General features: G+C 39.1%; 2 protein-coding genes across 3 annotated transcripts; both read right to left on the bottom strand.

The window, feature by feature from the left end:
• Positions 1-1,259: 1,259 nt before the first annotated feature.
• LOC117295844 (aquaporin-10-like) lies at positions 1,260-16,227 on the bottom strand. Of its 2 annotated transcripts, none has more exons than XM_033778618.1 (8): positions 16,102-16,227; positions 8,661-8,886; positions 7,072-7,198; positions 5,701-5,838; positions 5,018-5,136; positions 4,291-4,508; positions 3,121-3,275; positions 1,260-2,388 (listed from the first exon to the last, which is right to left on the bottom strand). In XM_033778618.1, exons 2-8 carry the CDS (start codon positions 8,757-8,759, stop codon positions 2,282-2,284), a joined length of 963 nt encoding a protein of 320 aa, XP_033634509.1. In that variant the 5' UTR covers positions 8,760-8,886; positions 16,102-16,227; the 3' UTR covers positions 1,260-2,281. The 2 variants fall into 2 exon arrangements, with proteins under 2 accessions (XP_033634509.1, XP_033634510.1); XM_033778619.1 differs by having other exon boundaries at positions 1,260-2,385.
• Positions 16,228-17,487: 1,260 nt separating this feature from the next.
• Positions 17,488-27,291, bottom strand: LOC117295936 (aquaporin-9-like). The gene is made up of 7 exons (XM_033778739.1): positions 27,010-27,291; positions 24,018-24,144; positions 22,824-22,961; positions 22,445-22,563; positions 19,675-19,892; positions 19,126-19,271; positions 17,488-17,924 (listed from the first exon to the last, which is right to left on the bottom strand). Exons 1-7 carry the CDS (start codon positions 27,091-27,093, stop codon positions 17,863-17,865), a joined length of 894 nt encoding a protein of 297 aa, XP_033634630.1. The 5' UTR covers positions 27,094-27,291; the 3' UTR covers positions 17,488-17,862.
• Positions 27,292-27,767: the final 476 nt, after the last annotated feature.

Genomic DNA, 27,767 nt, shown 5'->3' with positions numbered 1-27,767 from the left:
ATTATTCAATTATTGAGTAATTAGTGAGGTAAATGTTTTTAATTACATTTCTATAAAGTTGAAGATAACATTTACATGCACACATGCCTTAAAATATATTTAAGTTTTAACTAGTATTTGACAAGTTCGTTTTAATTTTAGTAAACCAAACAGCCTCAGTAATTGCTAGTAATTTCCAGGTCATAAAACCTCTTTCTGTATAACTTTATTTCAGTGACAGACACTGACCATGACAATAGCGACGATTACATTAAATGTCGTTTAGTATAAGAGATGTAGTGTTGCATCGGGGATAATGAATATCATAATATTTTGTATGTTATATGTATAAGTTATTTGCTTACATTGATGCGTATACGGGTGTATTCTAAGGATAATGGCAAAAGCCAAAAACGAAAGAAGAAGAAAAAATCGCACAACGATTTTCTACAATGCCCGGACGAAGCACAAAACAGATTTACTCCGTGGGTGCGTTCGATGGGCTTCCCCGGGTCGACCCAAGACTGGTGTCATTGTTTTTACGTCATTATCAAGGCTATACACCCGGGTCAGTACAGAGTTATCATTTCTTTTGGCAGCAGGTTACTTTAACTTAGGCTGACCCGGGTGAGTGACGTCACCACGAAAAACTTCAGAATAGCTACCATTTCGTTTGTAATTCGGGGGAAATGTCCAGTAAATTTGAGACACATTTTCACCCTTAAACTGGAAACTCCTTTAGCATAACGTTTAATAATAATAATAATCAACAGTTCTTATATAGCGCATAATACAAAATAAAGTCTCTAAGCGCTTCTGTGATTGAAGAGATGGGTTTTAAGTTGTGATTTAAATTGTTCCAGTGTGGCACAGTCTTTGAGATTGTTGGGAAGAGAGTTCCATAGTCTAGGTGAAGCATATTGGAAGGAACGTTGACCGTAGAACTTCGTTGTTGTTTTTATCGCAGATGCCTTTTAATGTCATTGGACACTTTTGGTAAACAGTATTGTCCAAAAACCCACACTTCGTGTATCACAACTAATATATAAAATAACAAACCTGTGAAAATTTAGGCTCAATCGGTCATCGGAGTCGGGAGAAAATATAACGGGAAAACCCATCCTTGTTTCGCCGTGTCATGACATGTGTTTACAATAGATCCGTAATTCTCGATATCGAGAATTGATAGTTGTTTTAATGTTTTCTCAAAAAGTAAAGCATTTCATGGAATAATATTTCAAGAGAAGTCGTTCACCATTACCTTCTGTAAACCCTGTAAGTTATTTGTAAATCTGTGTGAACTTTTATTTTTGTTGACGGTTCCGAAAGTTTATAATGGCTTTAAGTATCAAAGTGGGTTGGTACAGCAATTTAACCATGCAGTTTCACATTAAAATTAATACGAAATTCTGTGACTCAGTGCACAAAAAAGGTTAGTTTCAGCGTGCCAGAAGATTTTGTACCTCCATTCGGCGACCTGTGTACACTGCAAACAAAGTTTTCCCGAAAGCGCCTTCTTTTGAATCAACAATTAAACTTCCCTTATTTGGACAAAATCTCCGGAAAGAGATTTCCTTGAGACACCGGTCGGCTGCGCCAAGATCCACTGGTGTGAATTCTGGGGGAAGTTGGCCTTCATTAGATATGTCAGGGACTCACCTGGGCGGCATTTTATTTGTTTAATTATTTTTTTTTTTGCACTACGAACTTGCCACTGTCGTTGTGTTTTTCAATGGGGAAGGTTCAGAAACAAAATTGCAACCGGGTGAATCCGGGTGAATCCGGGCATTTTGTTATGCGGTATTTTATTTATATATATATTTTTTGTGAATTTTGATTGCCAAGTCCTAAAAAAAAACTTGCGTATTTATGTGTGGTGTGTACTTAATTCTATTCTCAGCAGAGAGCACGAAGTAAACAGCTTATCAATATATACATGTATTTATAGGGTAAACCAACTTATTATTAAAGCAGTTCTATTGCAAAAAAAAATAAAAGTGTTTTTGTTATTTACTCAAATCTGGCCATGATTACGCCAAAAAGGTGTTCTGTTTTTGTAATTGCGATTCGGCCACTACTTGTTAAACACTATTAAGACCCAGATTAAGGGTCAGTGATTCACTGATATCCCAATAGTTTATTCCTTAAAATGTATTAAAGGGAAGAACAAAAATTGCGATAAAAATGTTTCTAAAAGTTGTTTTAGAACAAGACCGTATTTTATAACAAGACCGTATCTGACCATCGAACCTCTCTGTTATTTCAGTTACTTTACTGTATATATGAATATAATGTGTCTCACTCAGTTATTCTCGTCGCCGGTCACGTGATGGCTTTCATAATCGTAGGTTGGACTAGGGTGTTTGAGACAGTTCATAGTCTGCTGAGCATTTCCAGGTTGCATTTCTGCTGGTTGAGGATAAACATAACATAACATTAACACATTATTATTAGTTTACAGTTTACAGTATCTCACAATTATTATTAATTAGCAATTAACTCCGATTCACCTACAACACTAAGTGATGTTTTTCCTCTGCTGTCAATATTATACTGCGCAAGTCTGGCACGTTTTTAAACTACCAGTGTGTGTGACAGAAGATTATGCCCCCCCCCCCCCCCCCCGAGATGGGAAACTGTGTACAAACTGCTTCTGATAGCGCCCTCTTCTGAATCCTCATCATGCAGCCCACGTTAATTTCCCGTATAAGGGACACTCCAGATCTCTGGCGGACAGAACTCCCTGGAACACAAGTGTTATAGGGGAATCTGATGCGTGTTTTTCCCCCTAGGACAGAGATGAGGCCACTAAGCATAATAACAATGAACAGTTTTTATATAGCACAAAATTATAAATACGTCTCAAAGCTCTTTTGAAAAGCGAAAGAGTGAAATCAGGGATATTGAATACAACAAATTGCAGAAAACACAGAAATAACTAAAAAATGCATACAATGAAAAATACAAGTTATTTAACAAAATGATGTGTCTTCAAATTTGACTCAAACTGTTGTAGAGAGGAGCTAAGTTTTATGCAATTAGGGAGTGAATTCCAGAGTTTAGGAGATGCACCTCGAGCATAATTATTGGGCGTGTTTTCTACCTGGCAGCGAGAACAAAAAGTCAAACAATCATCCATACCGAATTCATCCATGGACGGTCTGTCCCTGTAGTACCCGCCGTGTGTGTCTTTCGGATGGTGCCTCTCGACGAAAAGGACGTAAAAGTGAGCCCCACATATGCCTCCGAGTAGCGGTACAAAGGTTGGTATCCACCACCAGTGAAGTCCTCGTGGCCTGATTGATGGAAATGGGTACAAACTTTAGGAGAACAACTATTTGGTATGCTCACAACAAACAATTGGGACAAATCTCTTCTTGGAGGAGAGTTCGACAAAGGAGACTGTTGCTGGCGACGTTTCGAGAAGAGTGTTGTGTTTGTCTTCAGGAGAATTATTTCAGTCTGATTATGAAATTCATATTGGGACAATTCTGCTTTTATCTTTGACATTGTTCCCTCTAACTTGAAGTCGTACTTTTTGTTTTGATCAAGTTATTTTAAAACTAATATTTATTTACTTCGACCCTATCCATGAAACCGTTCTGCTATACACTTCGATGCCTGCAGAGAGCACCGACTTGCAATGAAATATAATAATTATGGATTTTTGTTTAGATGACGGTAAATGATAAGGAGGGGCTTGGCTAGCTTCTAAAAGACCTCGGCATAGTCATGGCACTTAACCACAATTGATTGGTCCTCCTGACGGGTCTTAAGCCGTAGGCAAATGTGTTTTGTGAGATGCATGTGAAAAGAACCCGTTCTAAAAGTAGTTTTGCCCCAGTGTTGAACCCGTCTTTCTGGCATGGTTGATTGCGGGTAGCACCATACCATCTTGTAACCCCTTACGATGTGTTGTTCAAGTGAATCCAATAAATCAAACATTTTGCTCTGCAAAATTGTGTATACAAATTGTGATTTTTTTTTCAATAATACGAATCTGGAAATGACACTGGAAAATTATATTGGCTCATTGGAAAGTTTGTTGCTCGTTAAAATAATGGCGATTTTAGAACGCGCGTTTTTCACACCATTGTGTTTTTTTCTGATTCAGACCAAGGCTCCAAAAGCACCAGAGCGTCCTCACCAATGCTAAGAAAAGTTCAGACACTGATAATCCCCCTTTGCGCAAAATTTCCAATGAAAGTTGTAACTTACATCCAAACTTGATTTCTAAGTTGTAACTTACATCCAAACTTGATTTCTAAGTTGTAACTTACATCCAAACTTGATTTCTAAGTTGTAACTTACGTCCAAACTTGATTTCCATAACCGACCACCCAGGTGAGAAGTCTACCAGCGAAGTCACGGGCCGGATTCATAGGGGCACCAGCGTTGTGACCCCACGTCAGTAAGATCATGGATACGGATAGACCCACGAAAAAGGGTTCCATTCCTTTAGGTGGTTTGCCGTTTTTCTCATCAAAAAAGACCAATGTACAATGCAGTAAGAGACCTGTATTTATTATCTGAAAAATAAAGGAATTCAGTAAAGTTTAGTAAAATATTCGGTGATGCCATAGTGTAAACTGGCTAGATCTTACCTGAGTTGACACTTTCACTGACAAAAAAACCCACCAATGACCCATACACTGTAAACACTGTGTTCAAAGTTTAAACACTAAACATTGTTCCACTTTTTAAACATGTATAATGATAAACATATTTTGACACCTGCTTACACGGTTTGTAGGATTCAAACACACAAAACAAATCTCAACATGTTAAAAGTTATACATAGTAACAAACGAAAACGTGTGCTTAGAAATGAGTTGCAAATCTAAACACTGTTTTTAGAAATGAAGCGTTCTCTGTTAACAGCTGTCTATGTTGGCAAGGTAGTGAACAGGATCACCCAGAAATCTGACAAATTTAATGGTATTTCATGTTTGTTTGTTTGTTTGTGTCCATTGCAGCTCTTTATAAGTACAACAAAGTAAGCCATTACACAAATTCAAACAACATTAAATATACTAACTTGTTCAGCTAGTCCGACCCAAAGACCAAAGTACTGCTGAGGGTATGTGGAAAAGATACCCGCCGTTCCTGTAGAACCAAACATCGTCCGGTTCCCTCCGTCCAGATTGTCGATTCCAGCTAAGTGACAAAAAAGACATAAAATATTATAGCAGTTTTTGTCGCCAAGTATTTCAAACAGCGCCGCGCTGGTGTCATCAGGAATTGTGTCTCCCAGTTCGTGCTCCCATTACGAAACATGGGCTGGAGAAAGTTGATTCAAAAGAGGGCGCTATCGGAGGACAGGTAAGTTTGACATTATTCAACTAGGTTTGTACAATGAATGTCTACTCTGCTATTTCGATATTGGAAATACAATAGCTCTATGTTGGCGGTCTCCCTATTTTGTCAATATACAGGGTGCCACTCGGAAGGTGAACAACCTTTAGCTGATGTGTGACCAGAGGGACCACACTCAAGTCTATACTTTATACAAGAGAGTGACTTGTCAATTTCAACGTAATGTGACACTCATTGGAAAAATGGGAGCACCCGAAACCTGACGTCGAGGGTGCTCGATCTATCTACAGAACAAGTCAAAGGAACTGACTAAGTTTTCTTTTAACCGAAAAATAAGGGGGCATGTTTTATACTCGTCACCGAAACATACGCAAATTATCCCTATACATACGATACGATACTCACGATAGTATATTCCGTAAACAACAAACGCCGCACTGAATGCACCAACGAGCTGAGCAGCGATCCACAAGGGCGCCCTCTTCCAGGGAAACTTCCCAACTGAAGCCAAGCCAATGGTTATGGACGGGTTGACGTGGCCACCTGCATACAATACACAAAGTTAAAAAGGTTAAATTAGTGCAGTTAAAAGGCTAAAGAAGAATGTTTCGTTTGCTTGTTATTATTTGTATTTTTTATTTTGTTTAAGTTAATCTTTCCGTCAAAGGAACTCGGCTAACTCCCACTAGGGGATATAGTGAGCCAAGACGGCAGTCTTTTCATTTAAGTTAAATAAAAGCGCTGTTGTTGTTTGTTACTTGTTTTGCTCCTATTCGTACGCGTCATCAAGTTATCTTGTCTCCAAGCCTCTGCTTATCAAATCGGCCTCCATACTGTTCTTTTCCTTTGAATATGTGGGCCTTAAATTATTTTGTTCGGTATAATGTATTATATAATAATGTGTTTTTGACAGTAATGCAATACATGTGGAAATGAATTCCGAAGTTGTAGAATCAATAGTTAGCTTAGTATGGATCGAACCCACGACCCTGTGATTGCAAACTAAGTCACGCAGTCCACTGGACACGGTGACTTTTAATAGACCCTTCTGCCACCAATTATAACTGTTTTATTCATATCAATTTTAATTTAATTGATGTTTGGTGTTGATAAGAAAGAAGCTAAACCTGCGGGTACCATGTGTAGTTTATTTTTACTAGGACGAACATTGGCGCTACAAAAGAGCCGTTGGGATTTCAAACAGTACACTCTGCCCGCATTCCGGAGAGACAACGACGGCTGTTGTAGAACCATCAGTCTTTCCAAAAGAGATTCACACGAAGTTGTAGCATATCCCCAAGACATTGCCGTGTGCTTTATTAATACTCACTTTTTTTTTTTTTTTGGCAGTGTGACGATCAGTTCAACCAAACGTGACGAAGTGTATCACGTTGAAGTTCAACCTTAAAGTGAGGGTTTACTTTTTGAAGGACACAAAACACACTTACCACAGTTTTGTTAACTTTAATACATGGTTTATGGGCTAATAGAACATTTTGGAGAGAAATTCCAGGACACTGTCATTATTTTGTGCATCATCTCGTTCCAATGTGCAATAAATATCTGCGTTAAAATGGTGACTATTTTTACGTTGATTTTAGAGATATCTTAACAACAAAGATGTTGAAGATAATGATGGTAGAAAGCTTCCCCTATTATGACAAGCTGAGGTGCTGTAGTTTTTGAGAAATTAGTCAAACAGTTTCACGAAAATAATGGTTTCATTTTTATTCTCACCAAGACAATTCACGATTTTGTAACACTCCTCACACTCACCTGAGACGCCCACTCCCGTATATATTCCAAAAGCCACGCCCATCCCCGATGTCAGGGCTGTCGATACAGGTGTCCCGGATGTCCAACCACTCACAAAGGCTTGGGCCAATCCGCCGTCAACAAATAACTATGAGATAAAAAAGGGCAAATCAATAGGAAAACAGGTGCAAAATAACGAAACAAATCAAAGACATGGACACTCAAGCAAGTGATATGAGACTTGTGGTGATATTAAAGGAACACGTTGCCTTGGATCGGACGAATTGGTCTATAAAAAAGCGTTTGTAACCGTTTGTTATAAAATGTTTATGATTGGAAAGATGTTTTAAAAGTAAATGATCCACACAAATTTGCTTCGAAATTACGTGGTTTTCCTTTTACTTTGCGAACTAACACGGTCGGCCATTTATGGGAGTAATGGCCGACCGTGTTATTCGACGAGGTAAAAGGAAAACCGACCAATTTTGAGACATGTTTGTGTGGATCATTGTATTCAACCAACATCTTTCCATATGCATTTTATAACAAACGGTTACAAACGCTTTTCAAAGACAAACTCGGCCGATCCAAGGCAACGTGTTCCTGTGCCGTAAAGGTGGGGACATAGATTGGTCTTTGTCAACATGATGCTTTATTAATATATTAATGGGCATCATTAAAACGAAAAGTGACAGTCAATAATATGAAAATTTCAGCTGAATACCGTATACGCCATTTACTTGCTGATACAACGGAAGAACACAAAATGCTCGTTTTTTTACAAGAACGACGAATCCAATCACGTTATTAGTGAGGCACTATAGCGCGACGGGTACCAACCGCGCATCTTGACGCAGCAATCGCTTGCTGGCCAACCCATCAAAATATTTTATATTACCATTAGCCTCGACTCAAGTGGACTTGGGGTTTCCTCATCATGCTATTTAGATTGTTAGTAAGCTTCCTCTTCTTCATGGCCTCCGTGTAAAAAAAAATCTCGTTTAAAGACGAAACTTTGACTTAAAAATGACACTGTGTCTTGACCTTCATGCGGAGACGATGGCACTGTCACAAGGTCTAGTTCCAAAGTCACAGTAATAAGCAAACCGAATTGAAAACATTAATTGTTGTCAGTGAAATACTATAGTGACCATCGCAGCGTGGAGTCACTGCGTAAAAACAGTAAGACATTCTTGCAGGCTGTACTTTCTGTGATACCACCCGATCAACAACAATTATACTCACAATTATTAAAAAAAAAAAAAAAAAAAAAAAAAAACACTGTCACATAGTCCAGTTCAAAGTCAGAGTGAAAACACACTGAAAACATAAGGCCTTTACGAATTCACGGGTTCGGCTTTGGATTCGTCTTCAGGCGCATTTCTCTCGTCTGAAGCCCTGAGTACGTACGCAAAGCAGGCGCAATAATATTATCAAAACCCTGCGGGCCAAGCTAGCCTGAGCCGATTCCGGAGCCTAAGCTGTGGTGTCAATGAAACACTATAGTGACCAAAGCGTGGAGTCACTGTGTGAACACATTATGACATTAATATTGCAGTTATGAGGTACCTACTGTGATGCATCCGATCGAAAAATGTTTAAATACTCACCACTAATATAAATGTTCCAGCCAACTCTGCCAGCATTCCACGCACCAGGTCGCTCTGTATGGTGAGACACCGTTTGGTTATTGAGACGCAGCCCATCATGCCGTCCTAACGGTACGGTGGCCCGGCTGGTGGAGACAACGATTCAGCCATAAAACGATGTCCGGGGACAGTAGGAGAAAGGGTCTTTAAATATGTTGCGTAACTTCACCGTGTGACTCCTGATATCCTGTAATATCAGTCAAGAAAGTGTGTTAAAGGCACTAGGACACCTTTGGTAATACTTGTCAAAGACCAACGTGTGCATGAAATAACAAGGAAATCTGTACGAATTTTGACTCAATTTTATGGTCATCGAAGATGCAAGAGATTAATGAAAGACAAAATCTTGATGCAGAAACGTATGTGCTTTCAGATGCATAATAAAAGACTTTGTGAATTTATTTGAATGACTGAGAAATTACCTCTTTCTCACGTTGATGAAAGGTTGTGTGTTGGATAAAGCTTTTACTTTCAATAAGTTCATCGATTATAAATCATTATTTGTAAGAACGAAAATACTCACAGTTTTCTAAAAGGAAAGTCATAAATCGCTTCTGTGTAACATCCTTTACAAACAAAAAGTATATTCTCAGAAGTTTGTTCGAAATGGAACATTAGATAGGCTACATTTTAAGAGACAACAAATCCCGGTCACTGTCACAGTCATAATTTGTGCAATAAATCGCTTAAAAATCGCAATAAATAATTGCTTTTTTAAGTAATCTATTAAGGGAGACTACTTTTAAGTTGATATGTCAGAGTTATCTTTACAACAAAGACAGGGCGTGTAGGGCCTGCTTAAAATTGTTATTACTGCTTTCTAACGTCCGCGTGAAGTATACAAATGAAATATCTTCTAAATGTATTATACGGAATGGGTATAGTTGACAAAATAATCGCAGGCAGAATGTTTTGCGTGATCAATCCCATACATCAAAACCTGTAAAAACTTGGACTTCGTTCATTGCGTTAGCTTTGCGCAATTTCCAGCATGTTAACACATGTCATATTATTTTCGTTGTAACAACCGAAATCAGATGTTTTTCAGATGAAAAAAAAAAAGCAGTTTTAGTAAAGGGCCAATATGAACTTCATTGTCAGTATAAGCTTTCACTTTCCAGATTAAAATAAAACAAAGGTACCTAAAGACTCAATGCCTACTCAGAACTGTAACCAAAGAGCTACTTTTCCGGTGAAGACTCGTTGACACTGCAGCCATGTTTGTGAGATTCCCTATAGGGAACCTCACAAACATGGCTGCATGCAGTGTATACACGCAATCACACTATAGACCTTTATCATGCTGTCTTCATCATGGTCATGTTCCTTGTATCGAATAACAATAATGAATGCTAATCATAATGTTGCAAAACGGAACCAGACTAGTTTGTTCTTCCAGCCTCGGTTTGGTAATATTGATTCAATGGAGAAAACAAAAACAAGATGGCTGCACCATGAAAAAGGTCTATAATGGTCTTAATTGCCAGTTTCTCAAAAATACGCCAGACTTATTTGTCCTCCTGGTTAAACTGGTTAAACTGGTTTGAACGGAAGAAAAACAAAGATGGTTGTACAACGGTAAACAAGTCAACATAATGACACAACATACAAATACAGCACGATGGTACATGTAGTCTTAGTTCCAAGACGCTCATTTCGTGTACAGCCACTAACAGATCATGGAAACTCAAACCGTTGACAAGGGGTGTTCGTGACATAAGCTCTTTTCGAAACCACGGCTTCGGCTTTGGATTCGGCTCGAGGCTCCATTCTCTCGTCTGAAGCCGTGAGCGCGTGTAATACGCAACGCACGCGCAAAATTAATTGTCAAGCTAGCCTGAGCAGAATTCAAAGCCGAAGTCGTCGTTTAGAAAAGGGCCATACACACTGAGCCAAGACTAAGGAGTACGATCTGATAATTTCCAAAAGACTAATGCGTCTATCAGCTTTCATTTGTGGAATAATCCACATGGTAGACTCATCCTTGCTCTGTGTTGAAACTATAGGCTCACCAATGTTTATCATCTGCTGTGCAGATAGCTAGCATTTATAGTGTACAGTTAAAGGCAATGCAGTATTTACGTGGGTTTACATATCATTACCTGTTTATGTGAGTTTTGTACGCAATGGTGTGGCTTGTACGCAATGATTTGTCTTTGTGTGGGACAAATTCTGCTCAATATTTATTTTTATTTTTTTATCTAAACTGTGGGTTATTATCGACGGCAAATTGAATTTGATCGATGATCTTCGTGCTATCCAGCTGCCAGTTTTGACCAACCAGTCTTATTTGGAATGTTATCACACTTTATAATTAAATTATTCCTTTATAAATGAATGATATGTCTGTAAATTTGAGTAATTCAAGACATTCATCTAACTTTGAGTTAAGTGACTAACCTTAAACTAAATCATATAAGTTTCCCGTTGCGCTTATTATTATTTAAATTTGGTATTTACTTTTAGTTTGGTTCTCTTGCTTTAAGCTTAAAACGGCTTTGCTTAAGAACAAGAACCCCCGCTAAGCATAAAAATACATCAATTCCAAATTAATAGAAGCCATTTTTTGTTGGTAAATTAAATATTGATTGTCGAGGAAAAACATGACAGTGACTGCATGAGTATTTTCAAGAGATTCATTATGCCATGTCATTTTACACGGCAAATTTATCATAACTGGGCATTTCATTCAAAATGTGTTAGTACAGAGACCCATATAGACATTACTTTGTCATTTTAGAAGTTAATCCATACGGCTATGACGTACATTTTCATACTAAACATATCCCAATAACCAAGGAACCATTCAACTGCACACGATTATTGCCATTGAACCGAACTTCAATTATTATAATGGTGAGCATCTGAGAAGGCTTTAGGCGCGAACGAAGGGCACTTTGTAAAACCCCGTCGTAGACCATGAACGTGTGGGATTTCGGGTTATGTGAGTCTTCGTCTGGAGAGAAGACTATATATGTTAAATCTTAAAGTTGGGTGACTTCTCTTGTTTTAAAGGCACTGTACACTATTGGTAATGACTAAATAAATAGCATAACAACTTTTTTGGTGACGAACAAGGGAGAGCTGTTAAAATGAAACATTGTAAGAAACGGCTCCCTCTGAAGTAAAATGTAGATTTTGAGAAAGAGGTTATTTCTCACTCGAATATTAAAACACTTCAGGCACGAAGCCCTAGGCATCTCAAAGCACATACATTTATGTAACAAGTGTTTTTTTCTTTCATTATTTTTCTTGCAATTTTGATAACCAATTGAGCCCAAAACTTTCACCGATTTGTTACATGCAAATGTTGGAATACACCGAGTGTGAATACTTGTCTTTGACAATTATCAAAGGTGTCCAGAGCCTTTAAAGGCCGATGCCTTTTCAAGCATTGAGGCTCAGATTATAGTGTTCAATTAAGTTGATTGCGAGCCGTGTTCATTGGTGCCATGATCAGCATTCAGTTCAAAAAGTTGTGAGAGGGGGGAGAAGAAGAAGCTTGAACGCATTTGTAATCATCTCTCTGGCCTGTAATTCCCCCTTTGATAGGGAAAGGCCATTTTCATTTTGCATTTAATATAATCCTTTCTTTTGCAACGTCAATTTTTTTTTTTTTCAACCCTGGTTGGAAAACTATGGATAGCCAGGAATACAAATCAAAAACAGATCGAAACTGTTTGCAACAATGTCACAACAAGATTCAAATATTGTGTTTGTTTTTGTTTGAAAACAAATCAACTAATTATGGGAGGTATTTGATTTGAATTTATTTCATTTTAATATTTCAAATTTGTGATTTTGGTTAAAGCCATTATACACTTTCGGTAAACAGTATTGTCCAAGTCCCACACTTCGTGTTTCACAACTTATATACAAAATAACAAACCTGTGAAAATTTAGGTTCAAACGGTCATCGGAGTCGGGAGAAAATAACGGGAAAACCCATTCTTGTTTCCGCGCGTTTCGCCGTGTCATGACATGAGTTTAAAATAAATCCGTAATGCTCGCTAACGAGAATTTATATTGTTTTAATGTTTTCTCAAAAAGTAAAGCATTTCATGGAACAATATTTCAAGAGAAGTCTTTCACCATTACCTTCTGTAGATCCTGTAAATTATTTGTAAATCTGTGATTTTTTTTACCGAAAGTGTATAATGGCTTTAAATGATTTGTTTTAATACACGATTAAGTGTTTTAGAAACATTTGGCCCTCCTTGCCAACCAAGGCGGTTTGTTTATCAACAAGTTATAGGTCTATAGTCTACAGTTTATGGTGGGCACCCATCAGGCTAAGATCTGGGACAACAAGAGTCATTACCTTAGTAGCCTTATGTCACAAACATTATGAAATTTAGACCTGTTTGGCACAGCTCAACATTTTTATGATTTGATCTGGCACAATTTATCACAGATTAAGTTTATAAGTCCGTCAGTGTTCTTATTACATATTATGATATCAATTACATAATATTATGGAAACTTTAGTTTCATTTAGGTCAAGAACTGAATAACCACTCCTTAACTGTCATAGCTGTTTTATAATTGAGGATTGCACACATAACAGTATGATTATAGGGGGCTTGAACCTGCCACCTACATACTAACGTGCCGGCGGTCTACTAACTAAGCTATATGAGCCCCATGATGGCGGTCTTCTCCGTTATTGTCAATAATACTTGTCAGTTCGAATTCATTAGTGTTTTGTTTCTACTAAATCACTGTAGCATTTATGTTTTAAAACAACTCACTATACGATTGATTTTAAACCTCAGGGGGTATAATCTCAAAACTAAACAACCCCGGCCCCTTTGAACTTTCTACATTCGTCAAAATAACCTGCGATTACCATACCATCATAATGTCAAATAATGTTAGTGTAACAGTTATAGTTTATTATATAACACCCAAGCAGATCCTTGCCATTTGATTGGAGGATTGTCTGTCACGTGATAGCAAATAAAAGTACCATTACACGCTGAGTCACTCGCCGTGCTTTTTCGTTCCATCCGAAAAGTACCATTGCACGCTGGCACGCTGCCAGCGTGCAATGGTACTTTTCGGATGGAACGAAAAAGCTGAGTAAAAACATCACTGCGTGCGCGTGTCTTTGGTAACGCAGCAGGTGTTACTGCAAGAAGGCATAGTAACATTACTAGCATTCGGCTTCTACAGTTGAAATTGTTTGTTTTGAAAGTTGTTTCTTTCAATCAAAATGACAAAGTTCTACTTGGATGTTATATAAAACAAATAATGAATGTTTTTCATTCGTGCAATGGTGCGAATATGTTCATTCGTTGAAAGCTGGAATGTTCCATTCAACTCGGCTCCGCCTCGTTGAATAGAACGTTCCATCTTTCAACTCATGAACATATTCGCACCATTGCACTCATAAACATTCATTATGTGTATACTATTTGTTTTTAACTCAAGTGTAATCTAAAAACTGAACACCCCTTTTAAACTCTATGCATTCGTCCAACTAATTGCATTTACCATACTAATAGATGTCAATGGTGCTTAAAGGTGTGGTTCTGTACTCTATGACAGCAGGTTTAACAAAACATACCCGAACTGTCAAACCTTTGTGTATAAACGTTCTTTGCTGAACAGGCCGGGCACGGTGAAACGAATCACTTGTTTTGAAAGATGTGTGTCCTGTTAATAATCTGAAAGGGAAACCCTTTTGAGTTGAGAACGAAAACGCATACACAAAAACTTCTCTAGATGTTAATGTTGTCGTCCTGATTCAAACACTTCTTTTTAAAAGGCAGTGGACACTCAAAGTAATATTAACAAAACCCTAATAATTATTAGTATAAAACCTTACTTGGTAACGAGTATTATGGGGAGCAGTTGATAGGGTAAAACATTGTAAGAAACGGCTCCCTCTGAAGTAATGAGTTGTCGAGAAAAAAAACAGTAATCTTCCACGAATTTGATTTTAAAACCTCTGAATTAGATCTTGAGGTCTCGAAATCAAGCACCTGAAAGCGAACAACTTCGTGTGACAAGGGTGTTTTTACGTCCATTATTACCTCGCAACTTCGACGACCAATTGAGCTCAAATTTTCACAGGTTTGATATTTAATGCATATGTTGAGATACCCTAAGTGAGAAGACTGGTCTTTGACAAATAACTAGTGTCCAGTGTATTTAAGGTTAACTTGCATAAGTGTTATTTTATGAATGTACTTCTCTCAGCACATTATTTGAAACAATAAGAGGATACAGTGGTAGCACTTGAAGAACTAATACCAATAAAAACAACTGCGCGAGCTTTCGTATCAACACAACTTTGTCAGATTGCTATGGAATTCCATGTGGTTTGTAATACAATTAGTTAGTCTTTTAGTGCTAGCACTATTTTCCTTGCTTAACATCTAGCACGGGCTAGTTCTATAATAATTACTAAATTGATGAACTCTTAGCATCATCAACTGTGTCCCTAGAAGAGAGATGTTCACAACATGTCATCGCATATTCCGAATAATAAAAAGAAAAAAATAATTATGTTCATTTACAGTCAACCCTCCCTCTCTACATACACAAAATATAACGTAGATTTAAGCAAAATAGTAAGCACAAAATATTGAAGGGGAAAACCAAAATAAAGAGAGTATGAGGCTGTAAGATTAATATGATGCTTTCAGAAGTCAGCCTACAGACAAACAACAAACATCCTTCAGACAAAACAAACAGGCAACGAGAGAATAAAACAAACAACAAACTTTGGATGCCATGAGAGAAATATGTGATAGGTGCTGGACTGACTGAACAAAATTAGCCCTATTCAAAATAATACACTATTTTTTTGTTTTGTTTTTGAAAAATATATAAATACGCAGTCACTTTCACTTGTGCGGGTTTGTTACCTGATCAAAACAATACAGTATATACGTGTACACTTGTTTACAATCATAAACGTATAGTCGTTGGACCATTGCTCCAAAGGTTGGACGCGGTGAACCATTATGCCTGAATAATATTGCACTTCCTATAGAGTTAAACCCACAAGTACAGTGATAAATACAGACACTCTGTGAATAAATTGAAGGTAATCAATTTATACAATCAGACCCTCGGAACTGAACTATAGTGTCTAGGTGATCACACTGTAAACGATGTGTAGAAAACAGGTGCATAAAGCATCAAAACATAATGCTGGTCTATAGAAGTGCAGACTGTCAATACACACAATAATCCCCGGGTGGACTGTCATGCAAGCGAGCTAGCAAGTGCATGGATAGTCTGCATAAAAGGTCCCATTACACTGCGATTTGGCTCTGTATGCACAAAACACATACATAACACCATTGACATGATAATACGGGAATCTTGCATACAGCCGGGTAGTAAAATGACAACTATTTTTGGTTTTGATGGCAAACTGATGTCTTACCTTTTAAAACACTGCTCTAGTTTGTAAACACACCTCCCCGGAGTCATGCGAACCCATGGATGCCATTCCCACACAGCCCCGCGTTGTTAATTGAAGAGTATTTTCACGAATTAGCAGGGACGAGACTATTATTATCCATGGACAACCTTTGACCGTTGAGGGACGGCGTTCTATCCGATTACGATGCCGACCTGACGTCCGTAATGAGATTTGTGTTATTGAGGGCGCTTCGCTAAACTCAATCTAGTCACGTTTGGGGCGTTGTTTATTTGCTTCATTCATCACTCATTATGGCATTTAGGTATGCGGCGGGGTGGAGGGAGGGGCGGGGGGAGCTGTCATTCCTCAGTAAGACTCAAAAATTGTCAAGATTTACAAAATAATCACACAACTAAAAGAAAAAGAAAAAAAAAATACGTTCGAAATTCAAAAATGTTTGCATTATTATTCCCAATCATCAGATTAATGTTGGTTTACATACATCGATCATCTACCTATAAATTATTCATTACACAAATTGTATTATACAATAGATGTGTAAACACAAGCATTCATAGTAATTTGGTGACCTCACCCCCCCCCCCCCCCATAAAAAGGGGGTGGGAGGGGCTTCTATCTGCAGCGATAGCCAGTACTATTCAATTGGGGTGGGGTGGGCACAGGAGCATCCTAATCCAGATAGAGTGAAGGGGGGCAAGTGCCCGGGCCACGGTGGCTAAGTCCCCCCCCCCCCCCCCCCGTCAAACGTTCACGCAAACCAAGTTTAACGTAATAAGAAAGTTTCTGAGAATCTATGAATGTTTTAGTTACATTTAAAGCTAAAATCTGACCCTTTAATTCTGGTAACTTCAAACTAGATTCATACAAAGTAAAAACAACAAAAACTCTGAAGTTTAGTAAATGATTGCAAGACTTTCTGAAATATCATTACTACTTATGAACTATTTGAGATACATAACCTGCCTGCAAAAAAAAAAAAGATTTAACACTTAATGTTCGGGCTCAAGAACAAACATTGACAATCACGTATACGACAGATCCTGATAGACCTTCGCTTGCTTCATGCGTAAAAGAAACTTACGGATGTAAAAACAAAAGTTATCCTGACATTTTGTATAAATTCATTAATAACATGACTCTGATGTACATTAATAATCGCCCTCGTCGTACATATAGCACACTAACTTAAAAGCTTGAGTACATCATAAGTATAGTTTAAAGGCACTGAACACTAATGGTAATTATTCAAAATATTTGTTCGCATCAAAACTTAAATACTTGATAACCAGCAATGGAGAGCTGTTGATAGTATAACATTGAGAGAAACGGGTTCCCTCTTAAGTAACGCAGTTTTTAAAGAAAGAGGCTGTCTTACTTAATAATATTAAAATGCTTCAGGGCTAAAGTATTTCATTATTTTAAATACATCTGAAAGCACGCAATGGTGTTGTATCTTTAATCATTGAGTCCATGCATAAATTATGTTGGGATACACCGAGTGAGAAGACTGGTCTATGACCAAAGATGTCATGTGCCTGCACTTCATGAATCCAAAACTCCTAAACACACAACACAGTTTCGATAATAAAGTTAACACATGAAAGGTCTATTATCTACACTACACCATTTTTATAATAAAGTACAATCTAGTTTATCATAGGTTATAGAAATTGTACACTGCCAATACACTTGGTTAACACTCCCGGGTGTGATAGATAACACCACTTGTACACGCCCACGTACCGTTGCCGATGTCTTCAGTTACATCGGGTTGTTGTACGCGACCTCGCTGTCCCTCTGCTTCATCGAGACGTTAGACATAGCTGTAATTATAAACAGGAACATAATTTACATGAGCACCGATAAGCTGTTTTAAGATTTTAAGGAAAATTTTAATGTCCACACCAGAAAGTCTTATAACTACTTAATTGGTTGTAAAGCAACACGCCTGGAAGTGTTGTTCACATTGTTCAGCATTTTATGATCAACTTGGTAATTTGATTTATCTTATATCTTGTAATGAAACCAATGATGCCTCATATAAACTTAATCAATGTAGCCAAACCTGAGAAAAACCCGAGTGTGAAATGGAGGCTACCAAGAACAACAATAGGTAAATCCTTACTCGTCATCAATAAGTGGTTCATTACCGGCATCGATCGAAACGATTTTTTTGAATAGTTGAAAGAATGATTTCTGATCCAAGCTTTAGTTCATAATTGAATGCAGTTAAGTTGTCTTCGATGTGCACCGTGCTCTCACCAAGATCCAGAAATCAGAAAACAGAGCGCCCGCTACGTTCGTTCATTACAGTAACAATCGTGTGTCTTTTTGCCGTGCATAGATCGGAACGTTGAGTGTGTGTGACCGCGCAACACCAAATGGTCTTGGAACCAATACTAACCCACCCCCGGAGATGGGCTGAATTGGGTATGAGAGGGCGTGCACAGCAGAGGGACCAGACACAGACTACAAAATTGAACGCATCGTTGAGTATGTTTTTTCTCTAGACCTCCAAACACATTGCGCATGCGCTAACTGTTGAATGAGGTGCTAGCATTCAAACTTGACCATTAGCTGAGACCAGAATGCACCTCGTTTCACTCATAATGGGTGCGTTCGTTTAGCTTCCCTGGGTCATCCCCGGTCTGCCCCGGTGCGTTCGAATAGCTTTTGACGTCATTCCAGGGGCTCACCCAGGTCAGCCCCCCAGTGCCCTGCTTGTGGAGTGGGTCACTTGGGGTGACCTGAGGTGCGTGCTGTCAACACGAGAGGGCGAGTGTGATCGTTCGATTAGCTCTTATGAGGGGCTCACCCGAGTGAGCACCGCGGGGTAGACCCAGGGAAGCTAAACGAACGCACCACTTATATGCGCGTACCGATTATTTGCGGTAAGGTCTATGAGCCAAACAAAACAGTGCACTCACAAACTGCATACACCCAATTGACGGATGGATGAAACAATATAAAGCCAACGAATATGAGGCTTTATTTCAAACAAGGGTAAACAAATAATAGATTTACCATAATCTTCGTCCAGCTCAGTCATCGGTTTTTCATCCTCCGGTGTATGATGGAGTTCCACACAGAGCATGTAGGTCAGAGCGCCCGCTATTGCCCCGAGGCAGGGCCCAACTATAGGAACCCACCACCAATGTATTCCATTGGGTCTGAAACATTTAAACAAGTAAACAACCAACATTATAAGTCACACACATCCATGGACAAATCGTAAAGAAATTGCTTGATATGACAGAGATTTGAAAAAATATATCAAAAAGCAGTTCAAAGTTAGATTTCTTGAAACAAGCTCAAAATGTTCATCTATTTCTAACCTACACGTTTACAAGGAAGACGTTAGCCTGTCAGTAAACGCATTTAACTTGTCTAACTTGATCGACTGAGAGAGACTTTGACATTTGAGGGATATTTTTGAACTTCGTGCTTTTGTTTTTTGCTTTGGTGAAACCATGAATGAAGGTAGAAATAAGTTCTACCTACCAAAATTCCCGCGTGTGTGGCTTGAACAAACACGATTGCACCTGACTGACAACAACATTAATGTTGACTTACACCCAAACCTCCACCCCCCATCCAGCGATGTACGTGAACAGCCTCGGTGCCAAGTCACGGGCCGGGTTGATGGCGTAGCCGCAGTTGTACCCGAATGCCAAGCCGATGCCTAGCACCGATAACCCCACCATCAAGGCCGTCATACCCTTCGGTGCTCCGTCGTTGCGTTTATCAGTGACGGCCAAGACGCAGCACACAAGCAAACCGGTGCCGAGAATCTAGTCGAACAAAATAATAACTTTACATTTAGACTAAATTACAATTTATTTATGATACTACTATTATTAACATCCAAACTTTGAAAGTTTTTAAACGTTCAAATCAAACTTTGTTATCAAGTTTGAGCAAGAAGTTGACCAGCACCATCATTATACACACTCATTTCAAGCATACCTGGTATCCGGTGTGTGACAGGCGACACTGTCCCTTAAAGATTCTGTCCCCTACCCCCCCCCCCCCCCACACCCTTACCCAAACCCATGCGGCGAACTGTGTACAAAATTCTTCTAACAGCGCCCTCTTCTGAATCTTCTTCATTCAGCCCATTTCAATTTTCTGTCTTCAGAATTCCCTTGTGGGCGGCTCCAGGTTAAACAAAAAATTCCCTTTTGGGGTCCATTGTTCCAGTGTCTAAATATAACCCACAAGGGCGCTCCCGTTAAAGGCAGTGGACACTATTGGTAATTGTCAAAGACTAGCCCTTCACAGTTGGTGTTTCTCAACATATGCATGAAATAACAAACCTGTGAAAATTTGAGCTCAATCGGTCATCAAAGTTGCGAGATAATAATGAAAGAAGAAAACACCCTTGTTACACGACGTTGTGTGCGTTTATGGTTGATTTCGAGACAGGTCTCGAAATCAAATTCGTGGAAAATTACTTCTTTCTCCAAAACTATGGCACTTCAGAGGGAGCTGTTTCTCACAATGTTTTATACCAACAACCTCTCCCCATTACTTGTCACCAAGAAAGGTTTTATGCTAATAGTTATTTTGAGTAATTACCAAAAGTGTCCACTGCCTTTAAGCTTTTAAATCCCGTAAATCAGGTTTTCTCCTTGTCAATTAATGTTTGGGCTAGTTTTTAATTCATCATTAGTTGCTGTACACGAGAGCGAAGTAAGGACGCCTACTCTGTCAATCAACCTGAGGCCGAGTTCCAAAGAGCTAAGATTGATCTAAACTGCAAAATCGATCGCAGTTGCTATAAGTAAAGTGTGATCTCGCACAAAGTGTCTTACGATACGTTTATGTGAAATCGGCCCCGTATTCCTAAAAATCCTGGATTCTAAAGGGTAGACAACCCTGCCCATGTTAAACGACCCCCTAATCGATACCTTTTTTGCATTATTCTTGTATTAGTTAGACGTCATTCTCTACGCAGTTTTCAGTTTTCAGCTATCATGCGATCGAGACCGAGAACAAATGAATCTACATGGTAAGTCTGCTGCTCTACCTAACATTTCAAAAACATCCCATTTGGACCGGACGTTCTCGGTGTTGATTGGTGGGCCTTCATACACCCACCACCACATGGTCATACCCATAAGACTACAGTTGCCAATTCAACGATGAGCCGATATGAGAAAAAAGGATTAAAACATGAACGTGGACAAGTTTTTAGTATGTTTTTTAAGTACCTGTCATAGGTGATTAGTTTGGTCCCCCAGTGTGTGTACCCCATCATACAGTAAAGTAACATGGGCTGAAAGCATTTTTTACACCACTTGATTGGTACCTCCTGCCACAGTTTCGGGCGCTTGTAAACTTTCGTTCATCTAGGATCAACTCTTCGGTGGTTGGTTCGTATTGTAATCAACTTATAAACAAACTTTATATCGATGACTGAATCATGAACAGTGAACTCTAGTGGTTGGGCTTCCTTTTTGAGAAAGGGAACTGACTCAGCCTGAACATCTGACGTCACACTACGAGGCTTGTGAACTACGCCGGAATTACGTTGTAGAGGCCACGTACATGACCGTAGTCTTGGTTCAAGACTCTCCGCGATTTGTCACAACAGGGCGCTATCACCCCCAACGCGCTATCAACCACGAACCGCTATCACCCGAGAACCGCTATCACAGGAGAGTCTTGGCACATACGTTAAATCTCCCCCCCCCCCCCCAACAAAAAGGGGCGGGCTCTGCGGGAAACCTACGCACGCGCATTATGTTTCCCCCCGATTTTTTTTTTTTTTTTTTTTTTTGGGGGGGGGAGATTTAACGAATGTTCCAAGACTCTCCTGTGATAGCGGTTCGTGGTTGATAGCGCGTTGGGGGTGATAGCGCGCTTTCCTGTTACAAATCCAGGAGAGTCCTGAACCAAGACTAACATGACCGTTGACCTCGCATCAATTATAAAGTACTATGTTTATGGTTCTAGAGATTCGCAGATAAAGCAATGTACATCATAATCTGTCAAGGGCAAGTCTATGGGTGACTCAACAGGCTGGTGTAAAGTCTAATGCTGTGGACTCCCGTGTATTAAGTTGTATATGGAAACCTACCTCGCCATGCAATGCCTCAAATCACACATTATTGTGTATGTAAACATTGTGTATGTAAACAGTACAGTTTAGTTTGATTAGACCCCAACCAAGTAGGGTCACCATAGCAATGTCACAAGAAGAATGATTTACATCGCGCTAAAGACTGGGTGGGGTTGACCGTAAATAACTATGTGACAAATCAGGGTCGTTTTACGTTTACCAAAACTCCAGTTGTTTACGATGTTGTAAGCAAGCATAAGATAATGCAATAAACTATACCTGATCACCAAGACCCGTCTGCAAACTGAGGAAAGGCTTTGGGTAGGTCGCCCATATACCGGCTGTACCGTTCTCGCCCAGTACCTGTCTGACACCACCATCGAAATCATTCAATGCGTCTATAGGAGAATCGAAAAAGGTGGACAAGAACATCATTTCAGACAACGGGATACAAACAATAATTCTGTGGTTTCGCAGTGAAAAGATTAAATAATTAAACACAACGATTAAAAGTTCATAATTTAGATTCATGATATAAAATGCGAACTGAATTCGCGTGAAAAGTGATTAAGGGCGGGAATTTACTCAGGCTGGAGGTCACTCTCTGGCGTTGTTCACGATCCTCGAAAGTGTGACGTCAGATAATGCTAGTGCTTACCCAGATACACGCCATAGAGAGCAGCTGAAGCTGCGAATGACCCAAGCATCTGTGCCACAATGTAGTGTGGAACTTTCTTCCAGCTGAATTTACCGACCACAGCCAGGGCCAACGAGACAGCAGGGTTGATGTGTCCTCCTGGATGGGTTACAATCAACAGAAACCAAGTTTGCCTAACATTCAAATAGTAGTTAATGCATTTTAAAGTGGCACTTATATAACATTTTCAAGGTAACTCGGTATCTCAAGGTGCGTTTTCATTGTATTGTCCATTTTCATGAGGAACCATACTCAGTCCTTACTCTCTAACCATCTCGTTTGGTTACGAGCAGCACCGGCAACAAAATAGCTGGACAGGTCGCTATATGATGCACATTCACAACCTCTATACTCATTACGAATCGTTGTACAATTACAAATAGAAAAGTCACTCATGAGCTACAGTACACGTGTTCCCTTCGTATGATTCTAATTTAACCTGTTCCGAGAGTGCTTTCACCAATCTGACAACCCAAAACAAAAGAGAAGGGGGGGGGGACACCTAAACAAATTCAAGGAAATTACTCATTGGCCCAACAGTCAGATTTATTGGGTGTCGTGGCCGAGTGGTCTATGATGTGCTTGGACTCAAGTTTTGTATTTTGAAGGGTGTGGGTTCTAATACTGGTCTCTCAGCGGCAACAGTTGTGCCCCTGAGCAAGGTACTTTATCACAATTGCTTGTCCCCACCAATGAGTAGAAATCGATACCAGTGAGAGCTGGGGAGTATTACCTGGGCGATGAATTGGCAACCCTTCTGGGTATCTATTATACATTATTCTCAGTCATCTGGTGCCAATGGAATCAGGTATAAACACTGGTGGATCATAATGGCTATAGGGAGGTTGGTGTAGTGGTGTCTTGCTTAACCCCTTGGACCCCGGTTCGACTGAGGGCACTCTGTGATTGAGTTTTCAGTCCCTGCATGACTGCAAGATTTTGCCTGGAATAACTCTTTTGGGTTTTTGTCCCACATCTAAAACTAAAACTTCTTCATTGTCTTCTCTCCATTTGGTTATTGGCTAGTAGTTTAATGTGATTAAGTTCGCTTTTATGAGATTCATTGATGACGTCAAAACCATGCAGAGTCAATAATTAAAAAAAAAAAAAAAATGACATGGAACCAGTTAACAACAACAACAGAGATGGTCATACCTGAAACTCCCGCCGATGCATATACACCCATTGTGACGGCAACAAACCATCCTAGGTTGATAGAGAGAAACTCCCCGTACTCTTTCCCGCTTAGCACGCTCTGGGCTACGTTGCCATCTCCAAACAACTGAATTGTTCAAATAAATTATAAGATCAGCATTAACAAATATTGCAGAAAGTGGCGTTTGCGTAGAGGGCTGGGTTCACGTGCCCCAGCCCACCCCTCCCTCAAACAATTGTGGATCTCAGGAGAAGTGGTACATGGTTCTCTCAGCGTGTTGTTTTGTTGTTGTATGTTTGCTTCGCGGAGCAAGCAAAGAGGCTATCAATCAAAATTAACATAACGTGTTTCTTATAGATTTTAAACGAACAAATTAATGCGCAAGTACGCCCTAAACAAGGCTAAAATCAACCCTTGATAAGGATATAACAAAGGAACCTTAGTAAAATGTGAAAATTAACCCAGGGGAGCTGCATGTAGGAATTGGTTTTCAATCAATTCTGAACTACGGCGTAAACACAAGGAGCAAAGGTTTAACAGGTTGAGTTCACCTACAGTGAACCTATCTCTGGTGCACCAATAGCATTCAGTGCAAAATGCTGGATATTAAAAAACAAAATACGCGAAAAACAGCTTTTTACACTAAAGGCACTAGTAATAATTGACTCTTGAGCATTAATCCTCTGCTCCATTTATGGGGAGTCACGTGCCCGTCGAGTTTTTGATCCTCCAACGAAAAAACGCCCCTAAAACCAGTTAATTTCAAAACGTCCGAGCATCATTCTTGAAAAAATGTTGCTACACATCTCCCGGCAAATGTAAGATCAAGTTGGAAGTCAATAATCCCTAGGTAACAATATTGGGCAACATTTGTACACTGTATCCCTTTTCTTTGGGCTCTCAAAATCTGTGTAGAATTTAGTATTTCGATGGCCTATATACAAACAAAGAGCTCGACACTCAGTTTGCTCCCGATTTCTGATGTAACGGTGCGCACCCGTAATCCTGACTTATAGAAATATTTAGATCTTGATGACCTCCGATAGTGTGGCATGTCCCTGCACTGTTTATGGTTTATACAGGTCGTGATATAACAACGCTATCAATAGTTATCATCTATGTAAACAGTAAATTGCAAATAATTGTACAGGAATGAACAATCGTCGGATGGGTGGTTGGTGAATTGATTTGTTGAGTGGAAGCCCATGCAATGAGAATCAGAAGTCAAAGTGTACGTTTCAAGATAGGCATTAGACCTACGTCAAAATAAACATACATATTAGGTGCTTTCAGCTGCGTTGTTTTTTTTTGCTGTCTTTAGTTCAGGGCCTATGTCATAAAACCCTCAAGTTGGATTTCAACAACACCAAATTATTTGTAAAATTTGTACACTGTATCCTCTTTTCTTGAGCTCTCAAATACGTTAATATAATTGAGTATAATTGAGTATTTCGATGGGCTACGCAATAAATTGTATGCTAAGTATTGTTTTTTGAAACAATTCGATTGTGCAAATCCTGTATTAATGTAGATGTGTACAATAAAGTAATTTGTAAATAATAATTCATTTCGAAAGATGGTCGCGTTTTTTAGATAGCGCCGCAAAACCGGAGGGAATTATATCCAAGCAGTAGAATAATTCTGCCAATAGGATAGACAATCTAAGAAACACTCCGCACTTTAAGGCATATGCTGGTATACTTTTTACAAAACCGCAATTACTTAGTGGAATGTTTCTGCGAATGCTTTATATAACATTAAAAGCTAATGTTGACTCGTATCAAACAGTTTTTATCTCATTAATTTTAAGAGCGATTACCAAACGTAAACATTCCCTTTAGTCTAAAAACCCCAAAGAAACGAAGGGAGCAGCTGTTATTGTAATTTTTTTCAGATACCATTTTTTTCTGAGCGTTTCAGCAGTTGAGTGCCACTCGCACACGAGGGAGAAACCCAGATGAGGTCTCATTTTGCAAATCCTAACGATACCAATTCGTATGATTAAGGCCAAACCCCGGCTTTAAAGGTACTGGAAATTGTTGGTAAATTACTCAAAATAGTGTTGTTGTACTTGGTAACAAGCGATGGAGATATGTTGATAAAAAACATTATGAGAACTAATCCCTCTGAAGTAATAGTTTTTTAGAAAGAGGTTTTTTTTTCACTCAAATACTTTTGCATTCTGAAAGCACACAAAAGTGCAACAAGGGTGTTTTTTTCTATTATTCTCTTGCAACTTCGATGACCGATTGAGCACAAATTCTCACAGGTTTGTTGGTTTATGCATGATTATTCTGGGATACACCAAGTCAGAATACTGGTCTTTGACATCTTCTTATATTCGTAACTTCCATCGACCATCGGGGTTATTATACCAACAATCATTTCATTCATTTTTTTTCTTCAAAATTTAGAATTGTTGACGACTGCTTTTACACAAATTGCTGCTAATGACTACCGTACCATATGGCGCCCCAAACATCGATATTACCCTTTTATAGGGTCAGGGTCAGCTTTGGGGGCGGGGCACATACCCCTCATCAGATATGGTGGTATAACGTTAGATAAGGCACTTGTTTATATTGTCCACATTCAAAAGGGGCAGGGTGCAATTAGTAAACTGTATAAGTCAAAACGTGTAGGACTACAATTTGTTAACGAAAACAACATTACATTAAAAAAAAAATTTTAAATGTGAAAACACCCTGTAAAAGGTTCTTATTGTCATGGAAATTCTTCATATTTGAATGTGATTTATAAAGTCAGGATTCCGTTTTTGTTTTATTCGATAGAGAAAATTTATAAGTTCCCTATATATTGAAAAACCGCACTGCGACAGTGGCAATTTCTTAAAGTGCTGAAGGGGACAAAAATGCGATTGGGGTCCACAGTTTGAAAAGCATGGAGCCAACCTGAGTTATTGAAACACAAGCAATCAGCGAGTCTTGACACAGCAATAAAAGTTATTCCAGTCTTCTGATTCATCCTTACCATTAGCAGAAATGTTCCCAGAAACTCGGCGAGAAACTCTTTAATCCACTGTTGTTTTATTCGTAGATACCGTGACCACGCCATAATCGTTCCGCCCGGTTCAACTTGTAAATTTCACTCCGAAATCAACACTTCCACTGCTCCGGTCCGGTGAAACTTGTTATTCCACACTCCAAAAAATTCCCCCGAAATCAATAAACTCGCGATTTAGCAAAAAAAAGTTTGTTTTATGCCCAAACTGTGCGCTCATAGCAAGGTTCACTTTCCACCGCTACCTTCACGAAACGGTGCCCTTACTTTGTTGGGTCTTTGCAAAGTACAACTATAGATCAATTCCAAGCTAGAGTCTCCCTTTTTGACAGAAATTCCTCACCAAACAAGATGGCTTTTAAGACGACATAATTCAATTTCTCTCATAAATCGCCGAAATATTTATCAGTGGATCTGGACCAAACAAGGACGTCGCTGAGTAATAAAAGCGTAGTTCACCCTCCCGAGTGTCACCGAACCTCTGCTCAAGTGCGGACCAAAGTTGGTGTGTATCGAGAGCGTGGTTAACGTACACATAGCCACTACATCACTGGCCAAAGTACCAACCAAAGTTTGTGTTTGTTTTTGTTTCGACCTCTTGTTGACACTCGACATCGTTCGGAATCCAACCAACGGGACTCTAAGCCCGATTATCGGGGTTCACTTGTATTATACTAAATCCCTATTGTCAAAGTTGATGGCTAATATTGCAAAAAGTTATTTCATTC

Source organism: Asterias rubens, chromosome 10 (genome assembly GCF_902459465.1).
Source record: "Asterias rubens chromosome 10, eAstRub1.3, whole genome shotgun sequence".
NCBI lineage: Eukaryota > Metazoa > Echinodermata > Asteroidea > Forcipulatida > Asteriidae > Asterias > Asterias rubens.
Note: the sequence above shows the minus strand (reverse complement) of the source record. Positions and strands in the feature narration are given on the sequence as shown.

Coding starts and splice junctions, on each gene's coding strand:
- LOC117295844 (XM_033778618.1), bottom strand. CDS start 8,759: ATGATGGGCTGCGTCTCAATAACCAAACGGTGTCTCACCATACAGAGC. Junction 5,839..7,071: donor TACGGGAGTGGGCGTCTCAG/GTGAGTGTGAGG, acceptor TATTGTATGCAG/GTGGCCACGTCAACCCGTCC. Junction 4,509..5,017: donor GGGTCGGACTAGCTGAACAA/GTTAGTATATTT, acceptor TTTATTTTTCAG/ATAATAAATACAGGTCTCTT.
- LOC117295936 (XM_033778739.1), bottom strand. CDS start 27,093: ATGGCGTGGTCACGGTATCTACGAATAAAACAACAGTGGATTAAAGAG. Junction 22,564..22,823: donor TCTCTATGGCGTGTATCTGG/GTAAGCACTAGC, acceptor ATTCTCCTATAG/ACGCATTGAATGATTTCGAT. Junction 19,272..19,674: donor TGGGGGGTGGAGGTTTGGGT/GTAAGTCAACAT, acceptor TAAATGTTTCAG/ACCCAATGGAATACATTGGT.